This window comes from Neopsephotus bourkii, unplaced genomic scaffold (genome assembly GCF_033783945.1).
Source record: "Neopsephotus bourkii isolate Nb327-2 ecotype Australia unplaced genomic scaffold, CSIRO-AGI_Nbou_v1 NB_309, whole genome shotgun sequence".
Lineage (NCBI taxonomy): Eukaryota > Metazoa > Chordata > Aves > Psittaciformes > Psittacidae > Neopsephotus > Neopsephotus bourkii.
In genome coordinates, this window is record NW_026900817.1 from 331241 (window position 1) to 356621 (window position 25381).

At 48.5% G+C, this 25381-nt stretch overlaps 2 protein-coding genes across 8 annotated transcripts in view; both read left to right on the forward strand.

Moving 5' to 3' along the window:
- The first annotated feature begins 1446 nt into the window (after nt 1-1446).
- LARP4 (La ribonucleoprotein 4) lies at nt 1447-22757 on the forward strand. 5 transcript variants are annotated; one of them, XM_061347192.1, is made up of 17 exons: nt 1447-1546; nt 6341-6514; nt 6723-6870; nt 8035-8193; nt 8503-8578; nt 9096-9232; nt 9942-10045; nt 11058-11168; nt 11541-11594; nt 12229-12438; nt 13032-13135; nt 15257-15490; nt 16235-16283; nt 16476-16634; nt 17117-17238; nt 17471-17639; nt 17855-22757. In XM_061347192.1, exons 2-17 carry the CDS (start codon nt 6509-6511, stop codon nt 18188-18190), a joined length of 2178 nt encoding a protein of 725 aa, XP_061203176.1. In that variant the 5' UTR covers nt 1447-1546; nt 6341-6508; the 3' UTR covers nt 18191-22757. The 5 variants fall into 5 exon arrangements, with proteins under 5 accessions (XP_061203176.1, XP_061203173.1, XP_061203174.1 ...); XM_061347189.1 differs by lacking the exon at nt 6341-6514 and having other exon boundaries at nt 1491-1546; XM_061347190.1 differs by lacking the exon at nt 6341-6514 and having other exon boundaries at nt 1491-1546; nt 6726-6870.
- Nucleotides 22758-23591: 834 nt separating this feature from the next.
- DIP2B (disco interacting protein 2 homolog B) overlaps nt 23592-25381 on the forward strand; it is a 64496-nt gene continuing 62706 nt past the window's right edge. For all 3 annotated transcript variants that reach the window (XM_061347196.1, XM_061347197.1, XM_061347198.1), the window contains exon 1: nt 23592-23743. In XM_061347196.1, coding sequence (XP_061203180.1) covers nt 23656-23743 — 88 coding nt within the window. In that variant the 5' untranslated portion in view covers nt 23592-23655. The remainder of the gene's footprint in view (nt 23744-25381) is intronic.

Sequence of the window (25381 nt, forward strand, 5' to 3'; positions counted from 1 at the left end):
ACAGGGTGACATATGGACTGAATGCACAATTCAGAGCCCAGTGGGCTCAGCTCTGTCCTTCCCATGGCCATGGACCACTGTTATGGCCCAGCTCTACAGACACACTGCAGTTGGTTTCTGCTCTTCTGGCTTTGGTGCTGTGTGGCGTGTATCCATCATATTGTGACAAGGGAGCCAAGGCTTCCCTCCGGTTCCCAGCATCTCCCTTCCCTCCAGCTGCCCTGGTCCCTTCCCAGTCTGTGGAAGGCTGGGAAGGGGCTGCTGGAGGGCAACAGTCCCATCCCAGCTGTGCTGGCAGTGGCCCAGCCTCATCCATCCCTTCCCCTGGGTTCCCTGCTTGGTGTTCCTGGGTGCCTGTGGCTCTGGATGCAGGCAGGGTGCGGGCAGCACAGGGTGAGATGACATCAGGGAGTGGTGACACGTCAGTGGTGATCCCATGGGACTGGGGAAAAACAAGGGAGAAACAGGGAAAATCCTGCTGGTGCCATGGGTGTGGGCACTGAGGGCCCCACTGAGCTGGGGCTCTGCCTTCCTTTTGAGGCAGTTTAAACTAAGTCAGCTATAAATCACACAGTTGCCCTCACACTCGCCCCCTTTTTGCCCTCCCCCTGCTCCCAGAGGGATGGGAAGGAGAATTGAAAAGAATGCAACTCCCATGGGTTGAGATAAGAGCAGTTTAGTAACTAAGGTATAACACAAATCACTGCTGCTACCACCAATAATAGTATTGATAAAGGAAATAACAAGGGAAGAGAATACAGCATCTCACCACCTGCTGACCGGTAACTCGCCCCCCCAGCCCGACTGAGCACCAGCGGATACCTCATCCCACCCTGCAGTCCCAGCCCTTCCAGGTAGCTCCCTAATTACATCCCGGGCATGATGTGCTGTGGTATGGAGTACCTCTTTGGTCAGTTTTAGGTGGCCTGTCTCTGCTTCCTCCCAGCCTCCCCTCCTCCCTGGCAGAGCAAGAGGCTCACAAAGTCCTTGGCCAGAGCAAACATTAGAGTGGTAACTGAAAACATCGGTGCTGTCAGCACCGTTTCCAGGCTGAAAGTCAAACCCCAGCGCTGCACCAGACACCAAGAAGGAGGGAAAATGACTGCTCCTGCTGAACCCAGGACAGGCAGAAAAGCGTGTTTTGGGGTCTCTAATGCAGAAACCAAACCCCATCCGCGGCCGCTTCCATCGCCGCCCGCAGGAGGGCGCCAGCGGGCCGGGGCAGTCCATTCGCTCCCGCGGGGTGGGGAGCGGCCGGCTCCCCCCCACTCAGCGCTTGAAGCCGCCGCGCCCCCTGGCGGCGTGGCTCCTCCCGCGCACAGGGAGTGGTCCGGCCCGGCGCCGCCCGTGGCCCGGAAGCGCTCGGCGTGCTCCGGAAGAGGCGGCTGGCGGCGGCGGAGGGGAGGGAGGGGGGGGGCCGGGCCGGGCGCTGGCGGCGGCAGCAGCGGGAGGCGGAGCTCGGGTGTCCCGGTGGGCGCCGCTGGGCAGCGCGGATCGCGGCCCCGCCGGGCAGGGCGCGGGCCCCACGATGCTGCTGTTCGTGGAGGTGAGGCCCGGCGGGGCGGCGCGGCGCGGGGCCGGGCCATGTGGCGGGAAGGCCGCGCACGCTGCTCCGCGGGGGGGAGGGGACGGGGCTGACACAGCAAATCCGGGCCCGGCGAGGCGGGGGGTGAGGGGAGGGCTCGGCCTTCTCGAAGGTTCCGCCGGTGCCGGGGCTCGGCCGGGGGGGGGGGGGGGTGAAAGGCACCGCGGTGACCTTCCCCCGGAGCCGCCGTACCGCGGCCTGCCGTGAAGGTGACGCGGGCCCGGCGGCGGGCGGGACGTGCGGGGCCTCCTGCGGGCCGGGCAGCGGAGCGGAGCGGCGGGCCCGCTCCCTCCGTAACGCTTGGCCGGGCCGCGGGGCTCCGCGCTGCCGCTTCGGCCTGGGCGCGGGGGGAAGCGGGTCCGCGGCGGCCGCGTTAATTAAACACCGGGGATGGGATGGGGTTGGCTGGGGGGGGTGCGGGCTCGGCCAGCGGAGCGGCCCGGCTGGGTCTGATTCCATTGCGAGCAGTGCGGTCGGGCCGTCCCCAGCCGTGGAGGTGACCCGGGGAGGGCGCCTTAGGGGGGGGGGGGGGTGGTGGCGGTCGGATCCCTGTGTCCGTCCCGGCAGCGCTGCGAGCAGCGGGTTGGGGTCCGCGGCCGCTGCCTCATTGCTTTCCAGCGTTTGAAACGGTCCCGTGAGGCCGTTCCAGCGTTCGCTGGCCAAGCCCAGGGAATTGCGTTGCCGCTTTGGACTTTGCAGTAAGTTTTGGCCTAGAAGCGTGCAGAGCAAACGGGTGCTGGGTGAAGAGAGGAGGAGCTGAGGGAGGGCAGTGGATTGTGTTGTGTTGTGTGTGTGTGGTGGGGGGTCTTTCACGGGAATGCCGACACGCATCCCGTGGTTCGGAACCTCTAAATGTAAAGGTTTGGAAGGAGCAGCTTCCTGCAGCTGATTGCCCCAGTTCTGACCGTATTCAGAACGGTCTGAATGTCACTTCTTTCGTATTGAGAGGGGAGGAAAAGCACACGATGAGCACAGAGTGACAGGGTTTGGTTTTGCAGTCCTTACCTTCAGGAGGAACTGGTGGAGCGGTGGGAGCTGCGGTGGCCCCTCGAGCCGCAGCGGTGGCAGTGGTTGGGTGCTGGATGGGGCTCAATGGGAGCTGGGGCAAATGAAGCAGTGCGTGTGTGCATATTCAGTGAACCGTTCTAAAGCAGGAGCTCGACTTTGGGTGCTTTGCTTGGTCTTGTTTCTCTCCCACTGACAATGTGGGGCGTTAGTGTGTGTGCTCTCCATTCAGGAAGGTTTAATGATGAGTTCTTGAGGAGAATTCACACCTTCTGAAGGTGCCTTATCACTGCCAGGGCAGGGAACATGAGTGCTCTGAGACACTGGAGTCGGATGCTTGGAAGCAGATGCAGCTTTTACTGTGGGATCATTGGGATTGCCTGAAAAATAAGGTACAGAAGGGGACTGTGCTGGAAGTCCTGAAGGAGGATTCTCTGCCTCCCTTCAGCTGTCAGTGTTATCTTTTACACTTGAGTGTGCACGTGGTGATCGTGAATCGATTTCTCCATGGGGAGAATCCCCTTTTCCTTCATGATCCCTTGGCAGCAAACACTTGCTGCAGTAAGGGGCTGGTGGGAGGCTCCCACTGTTTTTTGTGTGTTATTGGCTTAGGTCTTGTTTCTCCCTTCCAGCCAGGAGCAGCGGTGCTGTTAACAGTCCATGATTCAGGTGCATTGGGAATACTGAGAAATGCATTGTGAAGAATGGCATTGACAATGGCTGGCTGGGCCTGCTTTGGGCTGTGGTCAGTTGGTACCTGTTCCTAATTCGGTATATTAGGAATTCATTGAGCAAATTGAAATCTTTGCGTTTCAGGTGGGTGAAATGGTGCTCTCATTGCCAGTGATGTTTCCTAGCTGGAAAACCAGGCCCATGGGAGGCACTGGGTCTTGCTGGCTCTGTTTTCCGTAGCTGAAGCTTCCAGCTTCCCTCTAAGTGACCACCCCCCCCCCAAGTTGGCCCTGTTCATACAGGAGTTATGGACACCAGTGACACAGGTACCATCCTCATACACAACTGTGCTTGCTTGACCAAGGGGGAAAGGAGGCACCTGCAGTCGTGGGATGCTAATGACAAAACCAGGCTGCATTCAGTGGAAGTAACTCTTGTAACCATTAAAGTTAATGTGGGTTTTGAGAATTACCTGGGACTTTCCCAGGGCTGAGCTGTTGTTACCTGATAGCCTGTGGTCAGTTCCAAAGGAGTTGTTCTTGTTGCTTTTGGTCCGACACCAGCTTTCTCTTGGTTTGCCTCACAGCCTGCATAAGCTCTGGGAAGGTGACAAGTAACTGGCACGTGTCTGAGTCCACCTTGGACACGCGTTTATTTCCCTACCTGTGCATCCCCCAGCCAGCACAAGGCTTCTCTTTGCCATGGATTTGCTGATCCTCAGGGTTTTTTTTCCCCTTTCCACTTCTGGAAAATGCTTTGATTTTGCCTTATGAGTTTTATCAACTTCTCGATTTTTCCCTTGGATTCCCTGTTAGAGAATCAAGTTTGCTCTGGGAAATCTGTCACAAGCTCAGTGCAGGATAATTTGCTTTTTAAATAGACTGCTTTAAAAGAAACTCCACGTTTCCATTTTTGCTGCCTTAATTGAATCTGTTAAATGTGATTTCGACTTAGAGTGAGAAACCAATTCTTTGCCATCCTTCCGCAGTGAGATAGATGCTTTGTAGTTGGTTGTGAGGAGCTGCTGCAGGAGAATCTTTGATCCCTGTTTGCCGAAAGGAGCGGGAGCTGGAGGACAGCTTTGTCAGCTCGTGGGCACCAGCTCCTAACCTTTGTAACTCTGGAAAGCTTTAACCTCATCATGAAAGTTCCCGATAGCCGCTGGGAGGGTTCTTCTGCAGCCAATCACACGGGCTCGGTGCTTGTTGGCCTCAGTTAAATAAGCAAGAATTGAGATTTTGGCCCCCTCTTCAGAAGAGCCGCTCCTGGGGCACAGCACGCTGTACTTGCAACAGGCTTATGGAAATGAGGGACTTCTTATCCTCTTGGAGTCACAGAAACAGAGAACAGAGTTGGGGAGGACTTTAAGATCATCTAGAGCGCGGTGTCTTGCTGTTAGCGTGCATGGCATCAGGGCTGGGGCTTGCTGAGTCGCAGTACATGTCATGAAGTGTTTCTAGAACAAAGAGGAAGCAGCCCACGCTCTGTTCCAGGTGTGTTCCATTGTATTCATGGCTCCATTCATCACTGTATCAGCCTGCAATCACTTTAGGTTGTTCGTGCTTTTCACTTGGAGCTGTGATTTCTGAACTTCATGTCACCATGTGTGGCTTCTGTTTGCTAAAGGGAGTAACATCATTTGTCATCCTCAGAGTTGCCTTTTCCTTCTGATCCCCTCCACAAGGGTATTGAGCTCCCTAAAGTGAAGTTTCACTTTATCAGACTTACTCCTTAGAATTACTTTCAGCATGAGCTACGTCCTGACCTCAGAGACATAAGGCAGTGAGTAAGTTTGTTTTAATGGAATAATGAATCATCTCCTGGTTGTCTCTCGTCTCTCTTGCTTCGATGGACAGTAAATTCAAGGAAATGGGGTGTGCTGGGGCTCGGTTCTGAAGCAAGTGGGTGCAGCAGGTCACTTTCTTCCAAGGGTGTTTTGCTAGGGAGCGATTGCTCTGAACCAGAAGGGGGATGTGCCTGTGTCCTCTCACACTGAACCGCTTCTTTCTGCTTCCAGTGATACTCTTCTGCCAAGATGAATGAAAGTGGGAAAGCTCCATTGCTGTGTGGATTCAACCAGTTGTGCCTGGGGGGGTTTGAATCCCAGAGAGGGCCTTGCAGAAACTGTGCTCTTTGTTTTGCCTTTGCTCATGATTGTCTTCAGCCTCTCTGGTGGTGGTTGGAGGGTTTTTGTTGCTGGATCTGGGCTTGTCCTTGTACCAAACAGCTTTGGCACTAGGCGTGACCTTGCTAGGGGAGTTATCTCTAAAGCTATTGCAACTGCTTCCTTATCCTTTTGCTTTATGTTTGGGGCCTGTAGTAAGGCACTCCTTAACTTCAGAATTCAGAGGCTGGTCTCTTAAATATGAAACTTCCTTATATTTGAATTTGTGAGATAGGAGCTGGGGTTAATGGCTTTCGCCTTTTAAAGGTGGTGTGAGTGCCGTGGGCTGCCCTCTGATGCCTGAAGGAACCCGTTTGGAGCAAACACCGTTGCTTGGGGGGTGTTTGGGATTCTTGCAAAAGCCGAGTTTCTTGTTTATGTGGAAGGAGTTTGTTTTCTCATGGTAGAGCAAAAGCCATCACAGTGCTTATCCTCTGTGCTGATGCTGGACTCCTTACCCAAAGGCCCTTGAGCTTCTGAGCAGCTCTTGGAAAGGCACCTTGGAAGGCACCCTGTTTTGCCATGGGAATATTTATCTGTGTCAGATTCCAGGTTGGAATCCAGCGGTTTCTCTTGTCTGTCTCATTGTTTCCCCTCTAACTATGGCCTTTGTTGCCCAGTCTCAAAGCGAGACAATCCCCCTCAGCAGCCTGGGATGCTGTGTGTGTATCCCAACACTTCAGACACCTCCGTGGCCTTGGCTGCAAGTTGAAGGAAATTATTAGTGTGGAAATTATTAGTAAATGCACTGATGTGTGTAAGATGTAGGCAAACTCACGGGGAAATGGGGTAGTACTCAGGTAAGTTGATGAGGAATCCTGGCATAATAGCACAGGCGATGCTTGGTTAGTATAGATGTCACTAAGCCATTAGTTTCTTCTCCTTGACATATGTTTTTTTACCATCCTTTCTAGGAAGGGGTCTGGAGGAGGGAAAATTTCCCTCTCTGGTGAAAGGGACTGGAGCATTATGACAGTCAAGTCTTTAAAAGCTTGTGAGTTCCCAGAGTCCTTGACGGCTAGCTGCTGCCTCTGCTGCTCTTGTCGGATGTCAATAAAGAGAGGTTGAAGGCAACACTTCTCATGGAGGTAGAAATGAAATACTTGGAAAATACCAAGGATTTTCCTGTTTTGATTAATGAAAAAAAAAAATCACATAGGTGCTTAATAGCTGGTTAGACACTTGAGATGTGGAACTAGAGCGAAAAAAATCACTAAATTCACCTGTATTGTCTGCCTTGACTTCTGAAGCAGCTTGGGGTTATTTCTCCTAATGGAAGTGTTCTGGTCTCTCCAGCAGGTAACATCCAAGGGCGCTGGCTTAAACCCCAACGCCAAAGTGTGGCAAGAAGTGCCCCAGGGGAGCGGGGAGGCTGTGCCACCGACGAATGGCGCAGAGCACTCGTGGCAAGAAACAGCGGCTGCGCAGGGGACTCCTGCTGAGGGTGAGATGGCACAGCCCTGGGTGTAGACACCAGCTCTGGGGAGCACTGAGGGTTCTCTGTAGGGCTTCTGCACTGAGAAGCAACCTCTGGCTCTTGTCCTTGAAGCTGTTGGTGCTGATCCAGTGACAAGTATGGAATAAACATGAGAAAGCAGTAGGCACCTTATAGAGATAACAGGCCTGACCAGAATCCCGAAACCACCTCTGGTTTAGTGTCAAGAAGGTGACCAGAGCTGTGCTAGCACATGGCAGGTACCAGGATCCAGGGGGCCCAGTGATGACTGAGTAACGCGCTAAGAGGGAGACAGGATGCTAAATGTGTAGGAATGGTTTCGTGGCTTGTTCACCATTGCTGCACTTTAGTATGCACTTGACCCTGTGAACGGGAAAATAAGATCTGAGGGCACCTATGATCCTGGTAAATCACTGAGGTGGTGCCAAGAACTGTTAGGAGTGTTGTGCTGGGGTAGGGACTGCAAAGCATCTGTGTTAACACCTCTCAGTTTAGTCTGATCCTGTTTCAGTCCCTGTTTTCCATACTTCCCATGTGGTTGTCCAGAGCTAAATATTCAAATGGTTTAACTCCTCTGATTTGGCTTAGACTTGATCTGAAGCCAGTTGTGTACTGATGTACTTCCTGTTAAGCAGGAAGCAGAAGATCCCCTGGAAAAAGGCATAGGAAAAGTTAGGGATAAAGAAGTGAGGATTCAGTTTGTGTGGTGGCCCTGTCAAAAGTTTCTGGTAAGTCAGCAGAAGTGAAGAGAGAATTCTGAGTGACAGAAACTCCTTCCAGGTACAGTGTCCTTGCTTTTAAGCAGTTCCTAATGTGAGTAGTTGAACAGTATCTCTTCTCCAAAGCGTGTTTTAGTGAATTCACTGTTAATGTGGAAAAGGCCCAGCAGAGGAGTTGATTTTCTTGGAGCAACCTCCTTTGCCTGATCACACTGAAGTTGTGCTTGGTTTTGTCTTCAGCAGCTGTGGTGAGGGCTAAGCTGAGGTTTCCTGAAGAGATTGGCTGGTTTCAGTGTGTGTTATAACAGCCACTAGATGCTTCTGGGTCCTTTATGTAAATAGGAATCACGTAATGCATTGATGTAAGCTACTTCAGGGCTTTGGGTTTAGGGACTCACAGTAGGTTTTCTGTTGTTGGTTGTTCCTCTGGCAGGTAACATAGAGATTGCAGAGGATAGCTGCAAGCAATATGAAGTGATGTATTCCCCAGCTTGTGAGGCCACAAGAAATGGGACAGGAGTCGATGAAGCATCTGCAAATGGAATTGTCCTGGCAACGGAAGACCTTGGATACCAAATCTATGAAGTGTCTGGTGAGTATCTGAGTTCAGTGCCTCTGTCAGTACATGTAATCCTCTGATGTCTGCTGCAATATGATATGACTTGAGTAGGAGCTATGTGTGTTCGAGAAGATCCATAGCACTTGGCCAAGTAGGTGAAAACTGGGATCTAAGTCATTTGAGAAGACGTAGCATGGTGGTGCTCTGTAAGCATGTCTCAGATGACCTTTTCCTCTTGGTCTTACCCAAAAGGATTCCTCCTTTTATTGTACATTGAAACATGTTCTTGGATTGTGTTCTTAGCATGAAACTGGAACTAATGATCAATGTGGTTGCTTTTAGGTGAAGGCAGCTCCACTGTGTCCACAGAAGACATTAGAGAATGTTTGAAAAAGCAACTTGAATTCTGCTTCTCACGGTACAGTGCAGTTAACATAGCTTTGTGTAAACCCTGTATTAAAATCATTGACAGGTTTTTTCTGGCTTGATATCTGTCTTCATAGAATGCTAACAGTGAGTGAGAGGTGGTTGTGATGTAACACAAGATCTGCTGTAGAAACCCTGTGGTTCCTTCTAGCTGTTCAGTCCCATCCATCCATCCTTGTCCTGTAATGAGGACTGAGTAGGATTTCTGTGCTTACAGCTCACGGTTGCTGGGTGCTGAGATGATTGAGCTGTGTGTTACCAAAAGAGGTCTCTGGCAAGATCTTTCTTGAAGACCAACATGCAGAGCACTGTAACTTCCATTCAGGTTTTTAATTACCTTGCTCTGCTTTGTATTGATCTGCCAGGATTTCCTTCCTGGGTACGTTCTGGCTAGAGTTACCTATGGATGGTACTGGTGAATGTTTAAGCCTGCACTTATCCTGTTGGTTTGAGTCTTCAGTAAGGGAAGTTGAGCATTTTCTTCAAATAGTGAACTTGTATCTTTTCAGGGAGAATCTTTCAAAGGATCTCTACCTGATGTCTCAAATGGATAGTGACCAGTTCGTTCCAATATGGACAATTGCCAATATGGAAGGCATAAAGAAGCTGACAACTGACATGGACCTCATCCTTGAAGTTTTGAGATGTAAGTGTGGCTGTTTGGTGTCAGTGGAACAAAGAATCCTTCCTTGATTTAGAGAAATGTATTAGTCTCTGAGCATCTATTTGGGTAAGTGGCTGTTCCATGCTCCTGAATTCTCCTTTTGCTTTATAATAAGCTGTTTACATCTGGCCCAGTAAGAGGCTACACAAAGGTACTGCGAGCAGGGAAAGTCTTACTCTGGGAGCATACCTGGTCTTCTGATTGAGAGCAGAAGTTTGTTAGAGGTGATAAACTAGAAGAGGCCTATTAGGAAAAGCTGGTTAGAATTCCTGTGCCATGTGCCCTGTCGCAGGATGTTCCTCATGGCACGTGGCTTCAGGAAACAGTTGTCAGTGAACTTTTGAAGTCTTTATTCAGACTCGATTTCCCTGCTTGAGCTTTCCCTGTCAGGGCTTTGTCTAGGGGTGGTTTTCTATCCTCTGACTTGAGTTTGAGCTGGGAATGAACTGAACTTAGGACTGAGCTTTCTAGTAAGTTAAGCTGTAGATGGAGGCAGCATCAGACAAACAGCTAAACTGTGCTGAAGATCTAACAGGATGTAGCAGGTCAAACTGTCCTTTACCCCGCATTCCAGAAACCTGGATTCTTAAGCAGCTCTTTGTTACAAGTTTGGTAACGGAGTCTGTTACTGCTGAGGTTTTTAGCAACGCACAGTGTCCAGCATTAAGCCAAGTTTCTGTTTTAATTTCAGCTTCTCCTATGGTACAAGTGGATGAGAGAGGGGAGAAAGTAAGACCAAACCACAAGCGATGTATTATCATTCTGCGGGAGATCCCTGAAACAACACCTATAGAGGTAAATAAATAGAAACAAAAGAAAGAAGAGCCTGTTGATGGGCTTGGAAGGTGCCTTCAGCAGTGCTTCAGACAGCAGCAGGAAGTGTTGCTTCAAAGGTCAACTGGCATTTCATTTGATTAAACACTGATATTTTTCTTGTCAATCACATAAGTTATCTTTTCTACCTGCCTGTATTATCAAAAGAGCCAAAGTAAAAACTTGCTGGCGTTGTTGTCCCTTCCCCTTATTTACTTATACATTAAAATGCTCTCCGGTGAACTTCCCTGTGCCCCAAACCTGAGCTAGCTGGGATTTTCGGGAAGGAAATTTGGACTGGTTTCCTTTCAGATCCCGAAACAAAACCAGTCCAGGGCATAGCTTGGAATTCAGGCTGGATTTTTGTCACAGCAGTAACTTCCCTTGAAGTCAGACGGTTGTTTTGGCAGCGAGAAATGTTACTAAACATTTCTCATTCATTGTGACCCAGTGTGAGCTGAGCTCATTATGTTCAGGGAAGGGAGGATAATAAAATTCCTACTGATATTTGGCGAACGGAATGATTTAGTTCTTTGTTTTCTCAAGTTGTAACACAGGGTGTTTGTCTACCAGCATTTTTAATCAGTTCTTTCAGTTCAAATGCTGAACGCCTGCTTTGCCCTCCCTTTAAAATCTGATTATTGCAAAGCTGTCAGGTTGCCTTGGCTTAGAAATATTTGCTAGAATCGTTCTTGTCTAGGTGTCTCTCCTGAGCTAAAGCCACATTTGGGCCACCTCTTTCATGTAGGAGTATCACCACTTCTACACTGAGCTTGGGTTTCTTTCCACATGGGCCTGCTACTTTATAGTTGAAGTGCTCAGTAGGGTGGACTGGTGTTGTTGGGTTCAGAAACACACATTGAGGGAATGAAAGAGCATCCCTGGTAAAGGGAGAACTGCAGCTGAGGAGCTGCAGTGTAAACTTGTGTTGGTTTAGTGCTCTATTTACACCTCGGAGCTGGCTCCCCTTAACTGCCTGACTTCTCCCCCTTAGGAGGTTAAAGCTCTGTTTAAAAATGAGAACTGCCCCAAAGTGATCAGCTGTGAGTTTGCTCACAACAACAACTGGTACGTTACATTCCAGTCGGATACGGATGCCCAACAGGTAAGGCTGCCTTCAGCTCAGTGACATCTTGGTTTGGTTATTAATACTTCTGCTCAGGAAGATTGCATGTGCACTTCCTGTGCCTGACAAATGTGTGTTTGCTGAGTCCCCTTTTGTTATTTTAAGAGGTTATTGGCAAATTCTAGTTAACAGAGAAGAAAGTTGAGAGCCTGTGGGGTTGTAACTCCCTTGTCTGCCTCTTGCCTCAAGTGCTCTGTGACCATAACTGACATCCAGTATCCTGAATTTGAAGTGCTAATGAATTTAGCTGGGTTAACGGGGTAGTACGCTGTCACATGTTTGTGTTAATCATGCAGTATCCTTGGAGAAGTACGATTTTATCAAGGTGTCTAATCTCTTTTTTATCTGCAGGCATTTAAATACCTAAGGGAAGAAGTGAAAACCTTTCAGGGCAAGCCAGTAATGGTAAGGCTGTGTTATATGAGGATTCTGTTAGAATTGCATTGTGTATTCTTTGTGTTTGGATGATAATGTGCATGGGGGGTGTTATGACACTGAGGAATTAGTGGGATGGTTCATACTACTTGCTCTGTTGGCTGTGAACTTGAATGAGGTCATGGATAGCTCTGAGAAATGACAGTCGTGTGGCTGCTGGTTATTCCCAGTGCTGCTTCCCAGGAGGTGTGAAATACATTCCTGTTTCATCTTCCCTGCTCCACGCTGCCCAGAATCTGGGTCTGCAGAGCTCAGGTCCCTTGCCATCATGAGTCTCTAGTCCGAGTTAGCTGCTCTGCAGCTAAGGCTGAAGTGATCTGTTTGTACTGTGAGAGGATCTATCAGAATTGGAGCCTGGACAGTTAACTGCTATGGAAAGCAATGCTTGTCTTAAACTTGACAGATTCTCTACCTGAAGTGTGTCCTTTCCTTTAGCACACTGTGAGAATGTAATCTGTATTGTTTTTTATCAGTGTTTATTCATAAGCAGTAATCAGTCTTCTTCCTCTTAGCATCCCCTGTTTCAATTTCAGTAGGCCAGAAGGATTTCATGTTCTGCTTCTCCTTTTCTCCCAACCATGTGATGTGATTTGCTGTCTTGCAGGCAAGGATAAAAGCCATCAACACGTTTTTTGCTAAGAATGGTTATCGGGTAGTGGATTCCAGTGTCTACACTCAGCCAGTTCAAACACAAGCACAGTTTGCCTCACCACTGTTTATGCAGCCTGTATATAGTCCTCAGCAGTACTCAATTTACAGCATCGTGCCTCAGACTTGGTCTCCAAATCCTGCACCTTACTTTGAAACACCACTGGTGAGTAGCGGCGGATGAAAACGTGAGGAGCTAACCCAGAACATCGGGGATCATTTGGTGAACAGATCAGGAGGGTTAGTGGGCTTCTCAGCTGTAGAATGCACAGGTTTTCTAGTCAGATCCCTCTGTTTTAGGGTACTTCATGTTACATCATAGAATCACATACTGGTGTGGGTTGGAAAGGACCTTAATATCATCCAGTTCCAACCCCTTCCCATGGCCAGGGACACCTGCCACTAGCCCGGGCTGCTTGAAGCCCTGTCCAGCCTGGCCTTGAACACTCCCAGGGATGGACCTGCTAAAGCAGCACTGCCAGGGAGGCTGCAGGGCTCCCCATGGACTGCCACTCACTTCAGTGAGTTCTGGTGTGAAATTCCAGTATCCAGTAGCTGGTGTTACTGGAAAAGCTGCAAAGCAGGAGGACTCTGATGTACAGACTGTTAACCTGGCAGGGTTTTCACTTCACAAGAGGCTAGATGCAGTAGCCCATGTAAAGCACAGGCTAGATGAGTAACTGCCGAAGCTGATCTCATGAAACTGCAAACGTTTTCCTTTTAGTTGAGCCACTGAGTTGTTGTGTGTGTGTGTTGCAGGCCCCCTTTCCTAACGGTGGATTTGTGAATGGCTTTAATACACCAGGATCATATAAAACAAATGCTGCTTCGTTGAGTATAGGTCGCCCATTCCATAGAAATCGGTAAGACAGCTCTGTTTGCTCTCTGAGAGCTTCCAGTATCGAGATGCTAAAGTGTTCTTTGCACTTGTAAAATGCAATGCCTTCTGATGGGATTGGGTCACTTTATCAAATATGTATGACATCTGCCAATTGGATTGGTGAGATAAAATCAAGGTGGCAGCTTAAGATCCTAAAATAGTGGATGCATTTGCTGGAGAGAGCAAAGGTAACTCCTGTAAAAGCCTCAGAGGAATTCCTGCAGACAAATAACTAACTTCCTCCTAAGGTAACACTTCTAATTATGTTTGTTATACACAGATTATAAACTCCTGCAGCACAAGAGTAAGCTTTTCCTGTTGTATGATGAGTCTTGCAGGGAGCCATTCAGTTTATGCAGCTGAGAGTTGCATGCCATGGCTGCTGTATGCTAAAACTTCTTGATGCTGAGTCTGGTCCTGTAATTTATTTGCTTTATCCCCATCTTTCCTGTTAACTGAAAGGGCTCAGCTGAGATATAAACACTGAGGGGGGGAGGAAACAGCTTTGTATGTGCTGAAAGTGTACTCTGTAAATACAATGGAGTTGTAATCTGTTTGTGTGGGTGGAAATTGTTTTATTTGCAAGCTCTTTCACCGTATCCTGTGGGAATGGGAACTGCTTTTTATATCCTTTGAGAAATCGGTTGACAACTGCCAGTGCATAAGAGGGCTTGTGATGCAGTTAAAGGTCTGTGGCTGTTGGCAGAAGGTGAACTTCAGAATCTGCTCTGCAGTGACTCAGCAGAGTCTTAATGCAGGCTGTGAAACTGGGAGCATGACTCCACTTGGGAGACAGGGCAGCTGATTCAGTTCCAGCTGCTCTGCTCCCAGTTAAGGCCTTTTTATAAAGGTATTTGGGCTCTGTAAGGTGGTTTTTTTTTTGCCTTAAATTTTGCCCAGACTTAAAGCTGTCATGTATAGGGATCCTGTCAGAAGTTATGGCTGCTGAAACAACACGGGAGTTGTACACACCCAAGCATTAACATCTTGAAATGCCCATACCTTCACTGCTGCCTTGTAGATCACATCTGTGGGATCCTTAAGCTTTTAGAGCTCTTCTGGTTACGTTAAGGCTGTCATTTGTAAAACCTGAGTCGTGGAGTCAGGGCTTTAGGGTCAAGCGTGGACAGGTTCTGCTGGTCTGTCTCGGTTGTCTTATCGTTCCTGCCAGTCTTGCTCAGCCTTTGCTTGTGCAAAGCTCTGGGTTTGTGCTGATAAATCTTCCTCTTGTGACAGCAGCTATGCTTCAGCAGGATTTCTGTGAAGACAGGAGACAGGGAAGGCAGCAGCCTTCAAGGTTTGGCCCAGTGATGATCAAGTATCGCGCTAAGAGAGAACAGGTCCGACAGTTGGCTGGCTGGGCAGCCTGCACCTCATGCTTTTCCTTCCTTTTCCACTCTCACGTCATCTCTCCTTCTCTCTGCTTTTTTTCCCTTCCTTATCTTTCCTCCTCTTTTCTGCTTTGCTCTTCTGCCCAGACAAGACTGTGGCCTTCTCAGTGACGGGTAAGATTATGAGATCTGAGGGCTGAAAAATGACTTGAGGAGCTTCCAGTTTGAGAACAAGTTGAACCAAATGAAAGAATTCAGTTCCCTTACCTCCTCCCTGTGGTCTCTGCTGATGGAAGACTTAACCTTACTGGGGCCTTAAACCTGATATTTAATGCTGCTTGAATTAACCTTTGCTCGGCACTGCAGACCAGCAGTTCTTGTTCCAGTTCAGTTCTGTTGCTTGTGGCTGGATCAGTTTGTTCCTCAGCATTGACTTAGTTCTCCACGTCACTGCCAATGCCCTGTGCTGCAGGCCCAGACAAAGGAAGAATCCCTCGTTGGGTTCTTCCAGCTCTTCCACCACTCCTAGCCTTTGGGTTGTTGGTTGAGGTTTTTTGGGGTGTCCCCCTCTTTGCAGTCTATTGGGCAGCGATTTCGGTGTTTTCTTCAAATGGCAACGCTTGAAAGGCGAGGAGGTTGCAACAAAGCAATAGATGGAGGTAAGGAAGAGCGGTGTTTCCTGACCTCCTTTGCCAGCTGTGAATTCCCTGTAGTTGGTGGTGGTTCCGTGCCTTGGTGTTTGGGTGACTGAGGTGCTGCTCTGCATCCCGCAGCGTGAAGCCCCACTTCCGATCATCCAGCAGCTCGGAGCACGCTGCGGAGGGTCCCGCTGCCCTCGGTACCATGCCCGTGGGGGACGGACCACTGAACAGAGCCAGCTCAAGGAGTTTTGTTATGGAGCGCCATACCAGTACGGTAACTGGCCACCAAGAGCAAGGTTATTCCCAGAAGGATTCTCCTACTGCGCAGATGGAGCAGAATGGTGATTACGGCATTGGCAGGGGCAGGTAAAGAACCGGGTGTGCTGCTTTTTGCTGTAACACCATGAGGCAGCTGGGGCACTGCTGGGGGTTCGAATGGCTTGTGTTAGCCAAGGATCACCAGCCATTGGCACAATACGTATTTCTATGAAGACTGATGGGGAAAACTGGTGTCTAAACAAACCAGGTGCCATAAATACTTAACTGGGTACACGGGTGCTTCCTGCTTGACTGTACAGCTGTTAGTTATTCTTGCAGTGGGGCAGTGAGGTGTCTTTATTTCAGTATAACTGCCCCGTTTGTCACCTGAATTAAAGCAGTTGGTACTTGTGTTGCTGTAAATTGGAAGCAAATCCTCATTTGGGGAATTTAATGCTCCTAAACATTTTAAGGTTAACTAGTTTTATCTTGTGTCTGTTAAATCACTTAAAAATAAGTGACCAAGAGAGATATGTGAGAAATCAGATAATTTCTGTAAAATCATGGGATACTTTTCTGTAATGGTACAGTCTCATTGTCACTTGTTCAGACACAGTGCTGAAGGGTACCTCCTCCATGGGGAGAGAAAAGGGAACTTGTTGACTCTATTGGCTATGTGCCAGGAGTGTTAAGAGCTTTGCCTCCTCCTGAAGATGGAGAGCATCCCAGAACTGTATCTTGAGAAACATCAGTAGGCTGCTGTAAATTCCCTGCCACAGGCTCCCCTTTGTGCGGATGAGTGTGCACTTGAGCTGCATGAATGCACTTACTGACTCTGCTTTCCCTTTAAAGGAGGAACGTTTTCAGAGGTCGGAGGAGGCGAGAAGACGACCGGGTTTCAGTAAGTTCTGCTTCCCTTATCGCAAGGAGTTGCACACAGTGCAGTGTGCTGGCTTTGCGTTTGCTGTGGGAATGGGGTAGTCCTCAAGTTCCCAGATTACAGTGTGGGTTTTCAGTGAGGAAATGGCTCTGACACCCCGTGTTTTTAATGCTCCATGTTACAGCCCCATTAACGGGTATTCTCCTTCTCTAGAGACCTCAGCCTTCAGCAGAAACAAAGACTCAGACACCAAAGTTTGATTTGCTAGCATCAAATTTCCCACCTTTGCCTGGCAGCACAGCAAAAATACCAGGAGAGCCTGTGCTGGAGAGCAGGATGTCCGACATCGTTAAAGGAGTCTGCAAAGAAAAGGTACCTGCTCCTCTCTGGCACATGCACAGGGAACTCCATGTGCTGCCTCTCCCTTCTCCCCTGCTTAAAGAATCAGTTTTAGAGCTGCACATTAGAATCATAGAATAGTTAGGGTTGGAAAGGACCTTAAGGTCATCAAGTTCCAACCCCCCTGCCATGGGCAGGGACACCTCGCCCTAAACCATATTACCCAAGGCCTCGTCCAACCTAGCCTTGAACACTGCCAGGGATGAAGCATTCACAAGAATGCTTTAAGCCCAAGCATTGTATGCTTGTTAATCTGATAGTTAACCTGTTTGCTTTGCCCTTATAAAGGGTGCTTGTTTTAGAGACGATGCTCTGAAAGAAGTAAATCCCATAACCAGGACTTGAGCAGCCTTTGGAAATAGTGTTCTTCTTAGATGTCTTGAATTGGCATATCGAGGAGCAGTTTAAGCACGTTGTGATCTTTCCATCCTTTGCAATTTACACTTTCTGTGCAGGAAAGCAAAGATTTGCTGCCCAGCTCTCCAGCTCCTGCTCAGGAAGAAGAGCCGCACAGCCCTGTCCAACAGCCTGTGACAAGTGTGAGTTCTCCAAGTCAGACTGAAGCTGTGCTCTTAAGGTATGGAGATTACTTAAGAATATTATAGTTTGCATGCTCTTAGCAAAGAATGGTGGTGTTTCTTCTCCCTCTGTGGTAGGCAGCTTCTCTAGAGGCGACTAGGTGGAAGTAACAAATGGTGGAAATGGCCCTAAAACCCCCTCATTTGTGACTTCAAAGAAAGAAAACGCTTTCTCACACAGTAATTTCTGTGTTAAGAGGTTTTAATGATGAATTGTTCTTGATGTAACAGCACAGTTCAGCCAGAGAGCAAGCCAGAAGAAGTGTCTGCTCAGAAAGAAGTCACAAGCCACGTTTCCCCACCCGTGTCTGTGTCTCCTACCAGTGCTGCAAAGCCACCAAGGACAAATACCACTTCACCTTCTGCTAATGCAAGTGCAGCTCCTGCTTTGTTGATGCAGGTGAGGCCCAGAGCAGGGAGTGGGTGGGGAATGTGGGGACCTTTCTCTTGGATGTGCTGCTGTAGTGCCTGGGACCTTCTCATAAGGAATTTGCCACAGCTTGTGGTGTGATGGTTCCTTGTACGTGTTCTTGCTGTTGTGCCTGGGATGCTGTGGAAGGACACAATGTGGTTGTTCTGGTACATAAACCTTACTCTTCCCCCTTGGTCCCAAAGGAGCCACGCAAGCTAAGTTATGCTGAAGTTTGCCAGAAGCCCCCAAAGGAGCCTCCTCCGGTCCCTGTTCAGCCTCTTCGGGAGCATCGCACCAACATCGTTCCCCCTGCCAAACCTGAAGACAGCGGTACACCGGAGAAGGCTTCGGAGAAGGCTCCCGACAAGGCTGAAGGTCGGATGAAGGATTATTCAGGCTTCCGAGGCAACGGGCCTCCCAGGGGAGCTGCTGGGAAAATCAGGGAACAGAGGCGCCAGTTTGGACGCAGATCATCGCCTCAGGGAGCACCTCGGCGTGTCGGCAAGGAGCAGTACGTGCCACCCCGCTCACCAAAGTAACACTTGGCCAGCCAGTTGTTTCTCTGTTTCATTTGAGCTGTGGACAGACAAGCAGCAAAAGGAGACTGTGAGAAAGGAGTATTCATGAAGGGGAATACTGAACCGGAGCGTGGCTTGTGCGGAGAAGTTGGGGAGGGTCCCGAAATTCATCTCTCAAAGTGATTTCACAAATGCTGGAGGATTCCAATCGATATAAATATAGAGATTATAATTTTTGTATTTTTTTTTTGTTTTTTAATTTGCAGAGGGTTTCCTGCTTGAAATCAGGTTTGGGCTTGTGAAAGTAGCATTTTGACAAAGCAAAAGGATGTGAATTGAGAAATTCACCTGTCCCTCGGTGGAGGAGGAAAAGGATAAGAGAATATTATTTTTGAGAAATCTAGCATTTCTGTACAATTAGAACTTTTTTTTTTTAACCTATTTAACATTTGGCTTTGGGGCTGATGTGTCTGCCCTTGAGGGCCTTGCATTGCAGAGAGCATCTGCCGCCGAGGTGCTTGGTCGGTGTGAGTGGAGTGACTGGAGCCAGATACCGTTGTCATGGCTTAGTCACCAGTGATACAAACTGAATGTACTACTGTAGTAAACCTGGTGTTTCCAGCTTGAAGTAGAGTCTCTTGACCTTACTAATGATTCATTCAGCAAGCTTTTTTAAACTGTCGTTTTCAGGATGCTGGATTGTAGATGAGAGCACGTGGACAACAAAATGTGTCTTCAGAAGGAGCCTAAAGGGAGCCCGATGGAATTTTTCATTGGCCCTTTCTCTTCACCTCCTTTTGAAGGCAGTTTCTTAGGTTTGGGGTTGGTTTTATTTTTTCCCTTGCTTGTTACTTTCTCTGATCTCCTTATTACAGACTTTTTGTGCATTTCTCTTGGTATGTTTTCCTGAGGCAGGCCCAGTGTAGGATTGATGGGTGGCCACACAGTACTTCATGAGCGAAGAGCCTGGGATTCCAGTTGTGGATGTGGAATTCTGCCTTGCAGGTGGGAGCTGTGGGCATAGAGCTCTGCCAGTCCCACAAGGGTTAGACTGCTGTCTCTTTGGCTAGCAAATCGGAGACGTGGCTGGGTTTTCTATGCACTGACAGGCATGTCAGTGTACGTACTGACAGCCTCCCTGTGAAAGGAGGTTGGAACTAGATGATGTTCAAGGTCCCTTCCAAACCATTCTTATGATCTGTGTTCTGGAGTAGGGTATTGGATGCTGTATGCTAGAAATCAGGGTTTATATGTACTGGGAACTCACTGTTTACAGCTGATGTAGTAGCAACTGACTTTTTAACTGTTTAAAGTGGAACTAAAGGTAAAGAGTTAAACCCCTCATGCTTGGAGAAGCTGCTTGGAAGGTAGTGTCTTGCCTAGCTGTATGCTGACTAAATTTGCAACACTATTGTGTAGTAAGTGGTTAAGTTTCAAGGTGATTACCGTAATGACTGAAATAGGAAAATTCAGTGCATTAATCAGCCAAAATCAGCATGCCAGGGTTCAAAGTTCTGTACAAAGTGTTAGGGAAAAGTAACTTCCAGCAGTAAGAATCACACATTTTTGGGTTTTCTCTATTTTTTTCCTTTTTTTTCTTTTAGTGAATAGCAAGTGTACAAATTTAAAGTCGTAAGTTGTGAACACTGGAAAACTCAATTGTGATATATACCGTAAACATCTTAGTAATATATTAGTGTTGCCATTAGAATGAATGTAAGTGGCAGTTCAGATAACTGTGAAGACTTTTCATCTTCTGGTTTCTTAGCCAGATAATCCTTGGCGACTTCTTACTCAGTAGGCATTCTCTATCAACTGCTTTGAGAACACTCATATCTATTTTTATAAATATATATATAAAGCCAGAGTTGTCATTTCTCTAACTTATTATTCAGCTTGGCAATTGCTTTGATTTGATTCATAACACGATATAATGTATTTATGCAATTAACTGTTCATTTCTACGCATGTTATATATATACACATATATATATATATGAACCCCAAAATCATTATTCACTTTGAAACTACCTGTACTGGGCTTGGGAGGGGTTTTTTTGATTTAGTAAAAGAAATCCTTGATCATGTCTCCAGTTTAGGGATGCTTAAGAACCCTTTGCCATTTATCTCGATAACGCTACATCTGTTGGAATGACAGGGGAGTCGAAATGCTTACAAGTGTTCCAAGTTCTGAAATGTAACGAATTCAGCGTTAATTTTGCATCATTTTAAAGGCTATAAAGAATTACTGCAGTCCAACTGGAGAAACAAAGCTGTATGATAGTCACAGATGTTTAGGATAGATGTGCACTGTCGTGGCAAAGTGGAGGAAGTGTTGGGATATGAGTGGCTGCTGCGTGCTGCTCCGAGGAGCTCCTTTTTTGGAAGAGGCTTGTGGAGATCTTCATCTCCAGCCTCTGTCTTGAGGAGCTAATCCTGATCCATGCAGGCATCCGCTTCCAGGGCAGTGCATAGAATAACTGTGTAGTGCTGAAAGTATCCGAGTTAAGGATTGTGAAATGTAACTTCATTTATTAGATATGGGGCAGGGGGGGAGCCCCAAGCTGCAGTTCAGTCTTGGTTTTGTGAGGTGATTGGAAAAGCTTGATCATGGAAAGGATGCTTTGTATGTCCTGGGTGTGCGTTTTCCAGCAGCAGATGATGGCTCTTGTACAGTGTATGCAAGTAAGTCTGTAAACCTGTTGGCTTTTTCCAGCATAGTCAAACTTTGATTAGGACAGTCACGATTATTTATTTAATACCTGCGTGCAAGGATTCAACTTCAGCGTTTCCCTTCCTCCCCCAGTGCCATTTGATAACTGTGGTTTTGTTTTCTTTCCTTTCTATTCTTTTATGTGTGTGTGTGGGGGGAATAAGTAAATATAAAGGCTGTGAAAACCATAGTTTTGTGTGCAAGTTCTCCTGCAGTACTTGTATTGCATGGCAAACATATAACCTAGATGGCTAGCTGCTACATTCTCCTCCCCACTGGGGACACGGGCAAGTCCTTGTGTCTCTCTACCTGTGTCTGCCTGTTGTGACAGACTGAGGGATGCGGGGATGGAGCCATCCTTTGGGAGCCAGACTGACTGCCGGCACAGCTCCTCGTGCCCTTGGAGCTGGATCAGTTCCTCAGCAGAGGTGAAACTGTCCCTTGGTCAACAGCCACGTTCGGTGTGTGCTTAATGTGACAAGTGACAGTTCTCCGTGGTTCCTTCTTGGGTGTAAAAGTACCAGAAGGTGCAAATCCCACCTAACTTTGAGGTTTAGGAGCTGTGGCTTGGTTTCAGCGTTGTTGGCTTTTGTTAGCTACAGAAGTACACTTCCCCAAGGTCTGTTCTTTTCCAGATTGTTTGTGCATGGAAGGGATTGGGCTGCTCTCTTGTCCTTCTGCTGGGGAGTGAAAAAGAGAAGTTTAACTGTTTGCATGTGATAGGAAAATTACAAGTGCAAAAAAAGGTTTGGGGTTTATTTCCTTTGGTTTCTGACATTAAGTTAGGTTTCTAGCATCTTACATTCCTGCTATCTTTGTTTTGTCTTTTAAAAACCATAAAAAAAGAGTTAGCCTGGCACAGTAGGATGGTGCAGTTTTAGCAGTAGGTTAAAAAAAAGAATTAATAAAAAGGCAAAAAAAATAAAAAGTAACCCACTCTATTAACCAGAAGAGAAAGATGATACTGTGGCAGATCAGTAGCAAATAAGTGACTTAATCGATGCTTTACTGTAGTTAAATAGCTATGGCCTTACTACTTTGTCAATATCAGCTTAATTGTCTTGAAAATGTCTGCTCTTTTTACTGTTAACCCGAGTGAACGTTCACCTGGGGTAGAATATCTGCTATGTACAGATGAGGATATTTTAAACCTGTAAAATGCGCCATTGTATTACAGACGATGCAACAGAAATGCACTTCGGGGGGAAACCTTGCTTTTTTTTTGTAAATCCTTGATGACTACAGATATGCAATAGAAGTTTGTTTGTTTCTTTGTTTCTAATTTTGATATTTCCTTCTTGAAACATTTAAGATTGTTGCCATTAATCCGAATGATTTTTCCTGCTCTTCTTTGTGTGTGTATATACTACATCTAGTCCGAGCTTCCTTTAGGATGGTACCTAACCTGGGTTTGTTGTAGTGTTTTAGTTGGCTCTTTAAGTGCCTTTAGCAGGGGCACTTCAAGAAGTGAATGGAGTCTGTTTTAATGTACAGTTGGGAGGACTTGAAATGGAGTGAAAGCAGCTTATTGCTGAAAAAGAGAAAATCCATCTGCAACCTAACCTGTAACAACTTTAAAGTTTTATATTTAAGAACCAGAGGTTTATTTTTATGGAGCTTCAGTTATGGATACAGTTTCCAAAAAAAAAAAAAAGGCAAAAAAGTAAAAAAAAAGAAAAAAAAGGCAATTTCCGATGTAAAGACTGTGCAGAAATGGTTGTTTTTGTTCTAATTTTTATAGAATACAAGATATCCAGATAATATATTGAGCTCACGTTCCCGCAGCCTTCTCCTTCCTCCCGGATGAATCCAGCTGCCCCTTGGCATTTATGATCCCTCTCTTCACAGTGGTAGGGCTTCAGTGAAAGGAGAAAAGCAACGGATGTGGCTTCTCTACTGTGTCCGTTCCGGCATCGTCCCGTTGTCAAACCTGTCCGCCCCAGAGCGTGTGTGAAGTAGGTTCATGCTTTAAATGTTCCAATGATAACGACATGTATTTGTATTTGTTTTTGACATTGCCAAGGTGCTATGGGAAATTCAAATAACAGTTAGAAAAATAAAGCTGATTGAGAAGAAAAAAACAAACAAAAAGAAAAAAAAAACACCAAAAAAAACCAAACTCCCACCCAATTCTTGGAATTCCATGTGTTTTGCTGGGCTCAGGGTGAAATGGGGTTTCTTTTGGTTACCTTTACCCAGGGCGCAGGCCCTTTAGCACAGTGGGGACCAGACTTTGGGGGTTTAGCCCCATATTGCCCATTCTGAAGGCCACGGGCCTGCCATAAATGAGGGTGATGATACCCAAACCCTGCTGTGCGCCGGGAGCCCTCACGGCGCCCGACTCTGAGGTAAACTTCCCCTTGCGACAGCACCGACACAAGGCGCTGTCGCGATAGTTGCGCCGCGTTCGTTACCGGGGCCTGTGGGGGGTCGGGGCAGCGCTTCCCGGCCTGAGGGGGGCAGCGGAGGGGATCGTGGTGGGGGGGGAACCGCGGCCCCGCTGCCCCGGGCCCATCCGGTAAGGCCGGGGGGGAGGCGACCCGAGGCCTCCGGGAGCTGCAGCGAGGGGGCCGGGCCGCTGGGGGGCGCCCTGCGGCGAGGCGAGGTTGAGGCGCGGCGGTGCGCGCCGCCCCCGTCACGTGACGCTGGGGCTCAGCATGGCGGAGGTGGCGGCCGCTCCCGCTGTGCCCGCGGTCCGGACCCCCCGGCGCTGAAGCCGGAGCCGAGCCCGGTGCCTGGGCCCTGCCTTTGCCCCTCGTCCCCTCCGCCCGCCATGGCCGAGCCGGCGGCCGCGGGGGTCTCGTCGCTGCCCCGCGAGGTCCGGGAGCAGCTGGCGGAGCTGGAGCTGGAGCTCTCTGAAGGTGAGGAGCGACGGGAGCGCGCCCGTCCTGCCCTGGCCTGGCCTGGCCTCGGGGCGCCGACCCGGCCGCCACCGTGTGTGGGGGGAGCCTCCGTGTGTGGAGGCTGAGGGGGGGTGGAGGGAGAGGAGGCCCGGGGTGTGCGAGGGGGTCGGGGGGGGGGGCTCGGGGGCTGCCATCGGGGCTGGGCTGTGGTTGGGGGGGGACGGACCCCTGGATGGGGCTTTGCTTCCTGTGGCCCCTTCCCTGTGGTCTCTAAGGTTAAGGATGGGGAGTGGGAAGGAGGGACCCTGGGGGGCCGGCGGTGGTGCTGGGCTTGGGGGGGGTACGCGGTGAAGCCGGAGCCGTTTCCACTTTGTGCCCAAGTTCTGTTGCGGGGCCATCACCGGGACGGAGCCTGCGTGTTCCGGCGGGGGGGGGGGGTTTGTGGTGGTGCCTCTTTTACATGGGTCCGGCTTTGTTTCGGAGGGCTCAAACTGCGGCTCTCGGTATCGCGTTGTTATAACCCCCCCCCCTGCGGAGCCCGAGGGATGAATCCGAGGGTGAAGGTTGCCGAGCAGGTAGCGCTGTTTTGCATCGCTTTGATTTACCCTCCACCAGGGCATGGAGCTTGGTGCCATCAGCAAGGGAGGGCTCCGATGCGCTCCCATTGAGGAATAAAACTGAGGCAGAATCAAGCCATGGTCGCATCCGTCTTTATCCTCCCTTTGCCCCAGCACCTGCAGTGTGTACAGAGGCTGTTGACTGAAGCCAATAGTGGGGATTCATTCCCTGAGCTGGGGCCTGGCAGCCCCCCATTGCCCACATTGGTGCTTGGATGTGGTTTATTCGGAGGCCTTGATGGTGCTTTCTTAACTCGTTTGGAGGCAAACTTTAACATTAGCTTTTATTTCCCCTTTTAGTGCCCTTTGTCGTGTTTTCAGATGTGTTTTCTGTACGCATTTAACCGAAGGGATAACGTTATCTGCTGTTTGGTTCTGGGCACTCCAGGCTAACAAAGAACTGCAGAATGTTCCCGTTGCTCGGGATGCAACACAGCGTGATTTTGGGGGGTGTCCTTTACTGTTTGCTGATGGTTTTAAGCATTTGCTTGGAATTTATGGAACTGGTGATACCGAAAGCCCGTTAGAGTTTGACCCCGTAAACTCCGTACCAAAAATAGATCTTTTTGCTAAAATAACTGTGGTATGGTGCTGATCTTTAACAAGCTGCTCAAATAGCTTCAGCTTCAGTGCTAAAGAGTGAAGTTTTCTGTGTTCTGTAAGGAATTCTTTGAACATTTAATCCACTGCCCCCGTTGTGGATTTAATCCTTGAGTTTTTTAATATGCATCTTATGGATTTGTCTGTGCAAATCATGGAATGGATTGGGTTGGAAAGGACCTGAAGCTCATCCAGCTCCAGCCCCCTGCCATGGGCAGGGACACCTCACACTAAACCAGGGCACCCAAGGCTCTGTCCAACCTGGCCTTGAACACTGCCAGGGATGGAGCATTCACAACCTCCCTGGGCACCCATTCCAGTGCCTCAGCACCCTCACAGGAAACAATTTCTTCCTTAGATCCAATCTAAACTTCCCCTGTTTCAGTTTGAACCCATTACCCCTTGTCCTGTCACTGCAGTCCCCAGTGAAGAGTCCCTC

Coding starts and splice junctions, on each gene's coding strand:
- LARP4 (XM_061347189.1), top strand. Junction 10,046..11,057: donor CTGAAACAACACCTATAGAG/GTAAATAAATAG, acceptor TCTCCCCCTTAG/GAGGTTAAAGCTCTGTTTAA. Junction 13,136..15,256: donor CGCCCATTCCATAGAAATCG/GTAAGACAGCTC, acceptor TGCATCCCGCAG/CGTGAAGCCCCACTTCCGAT.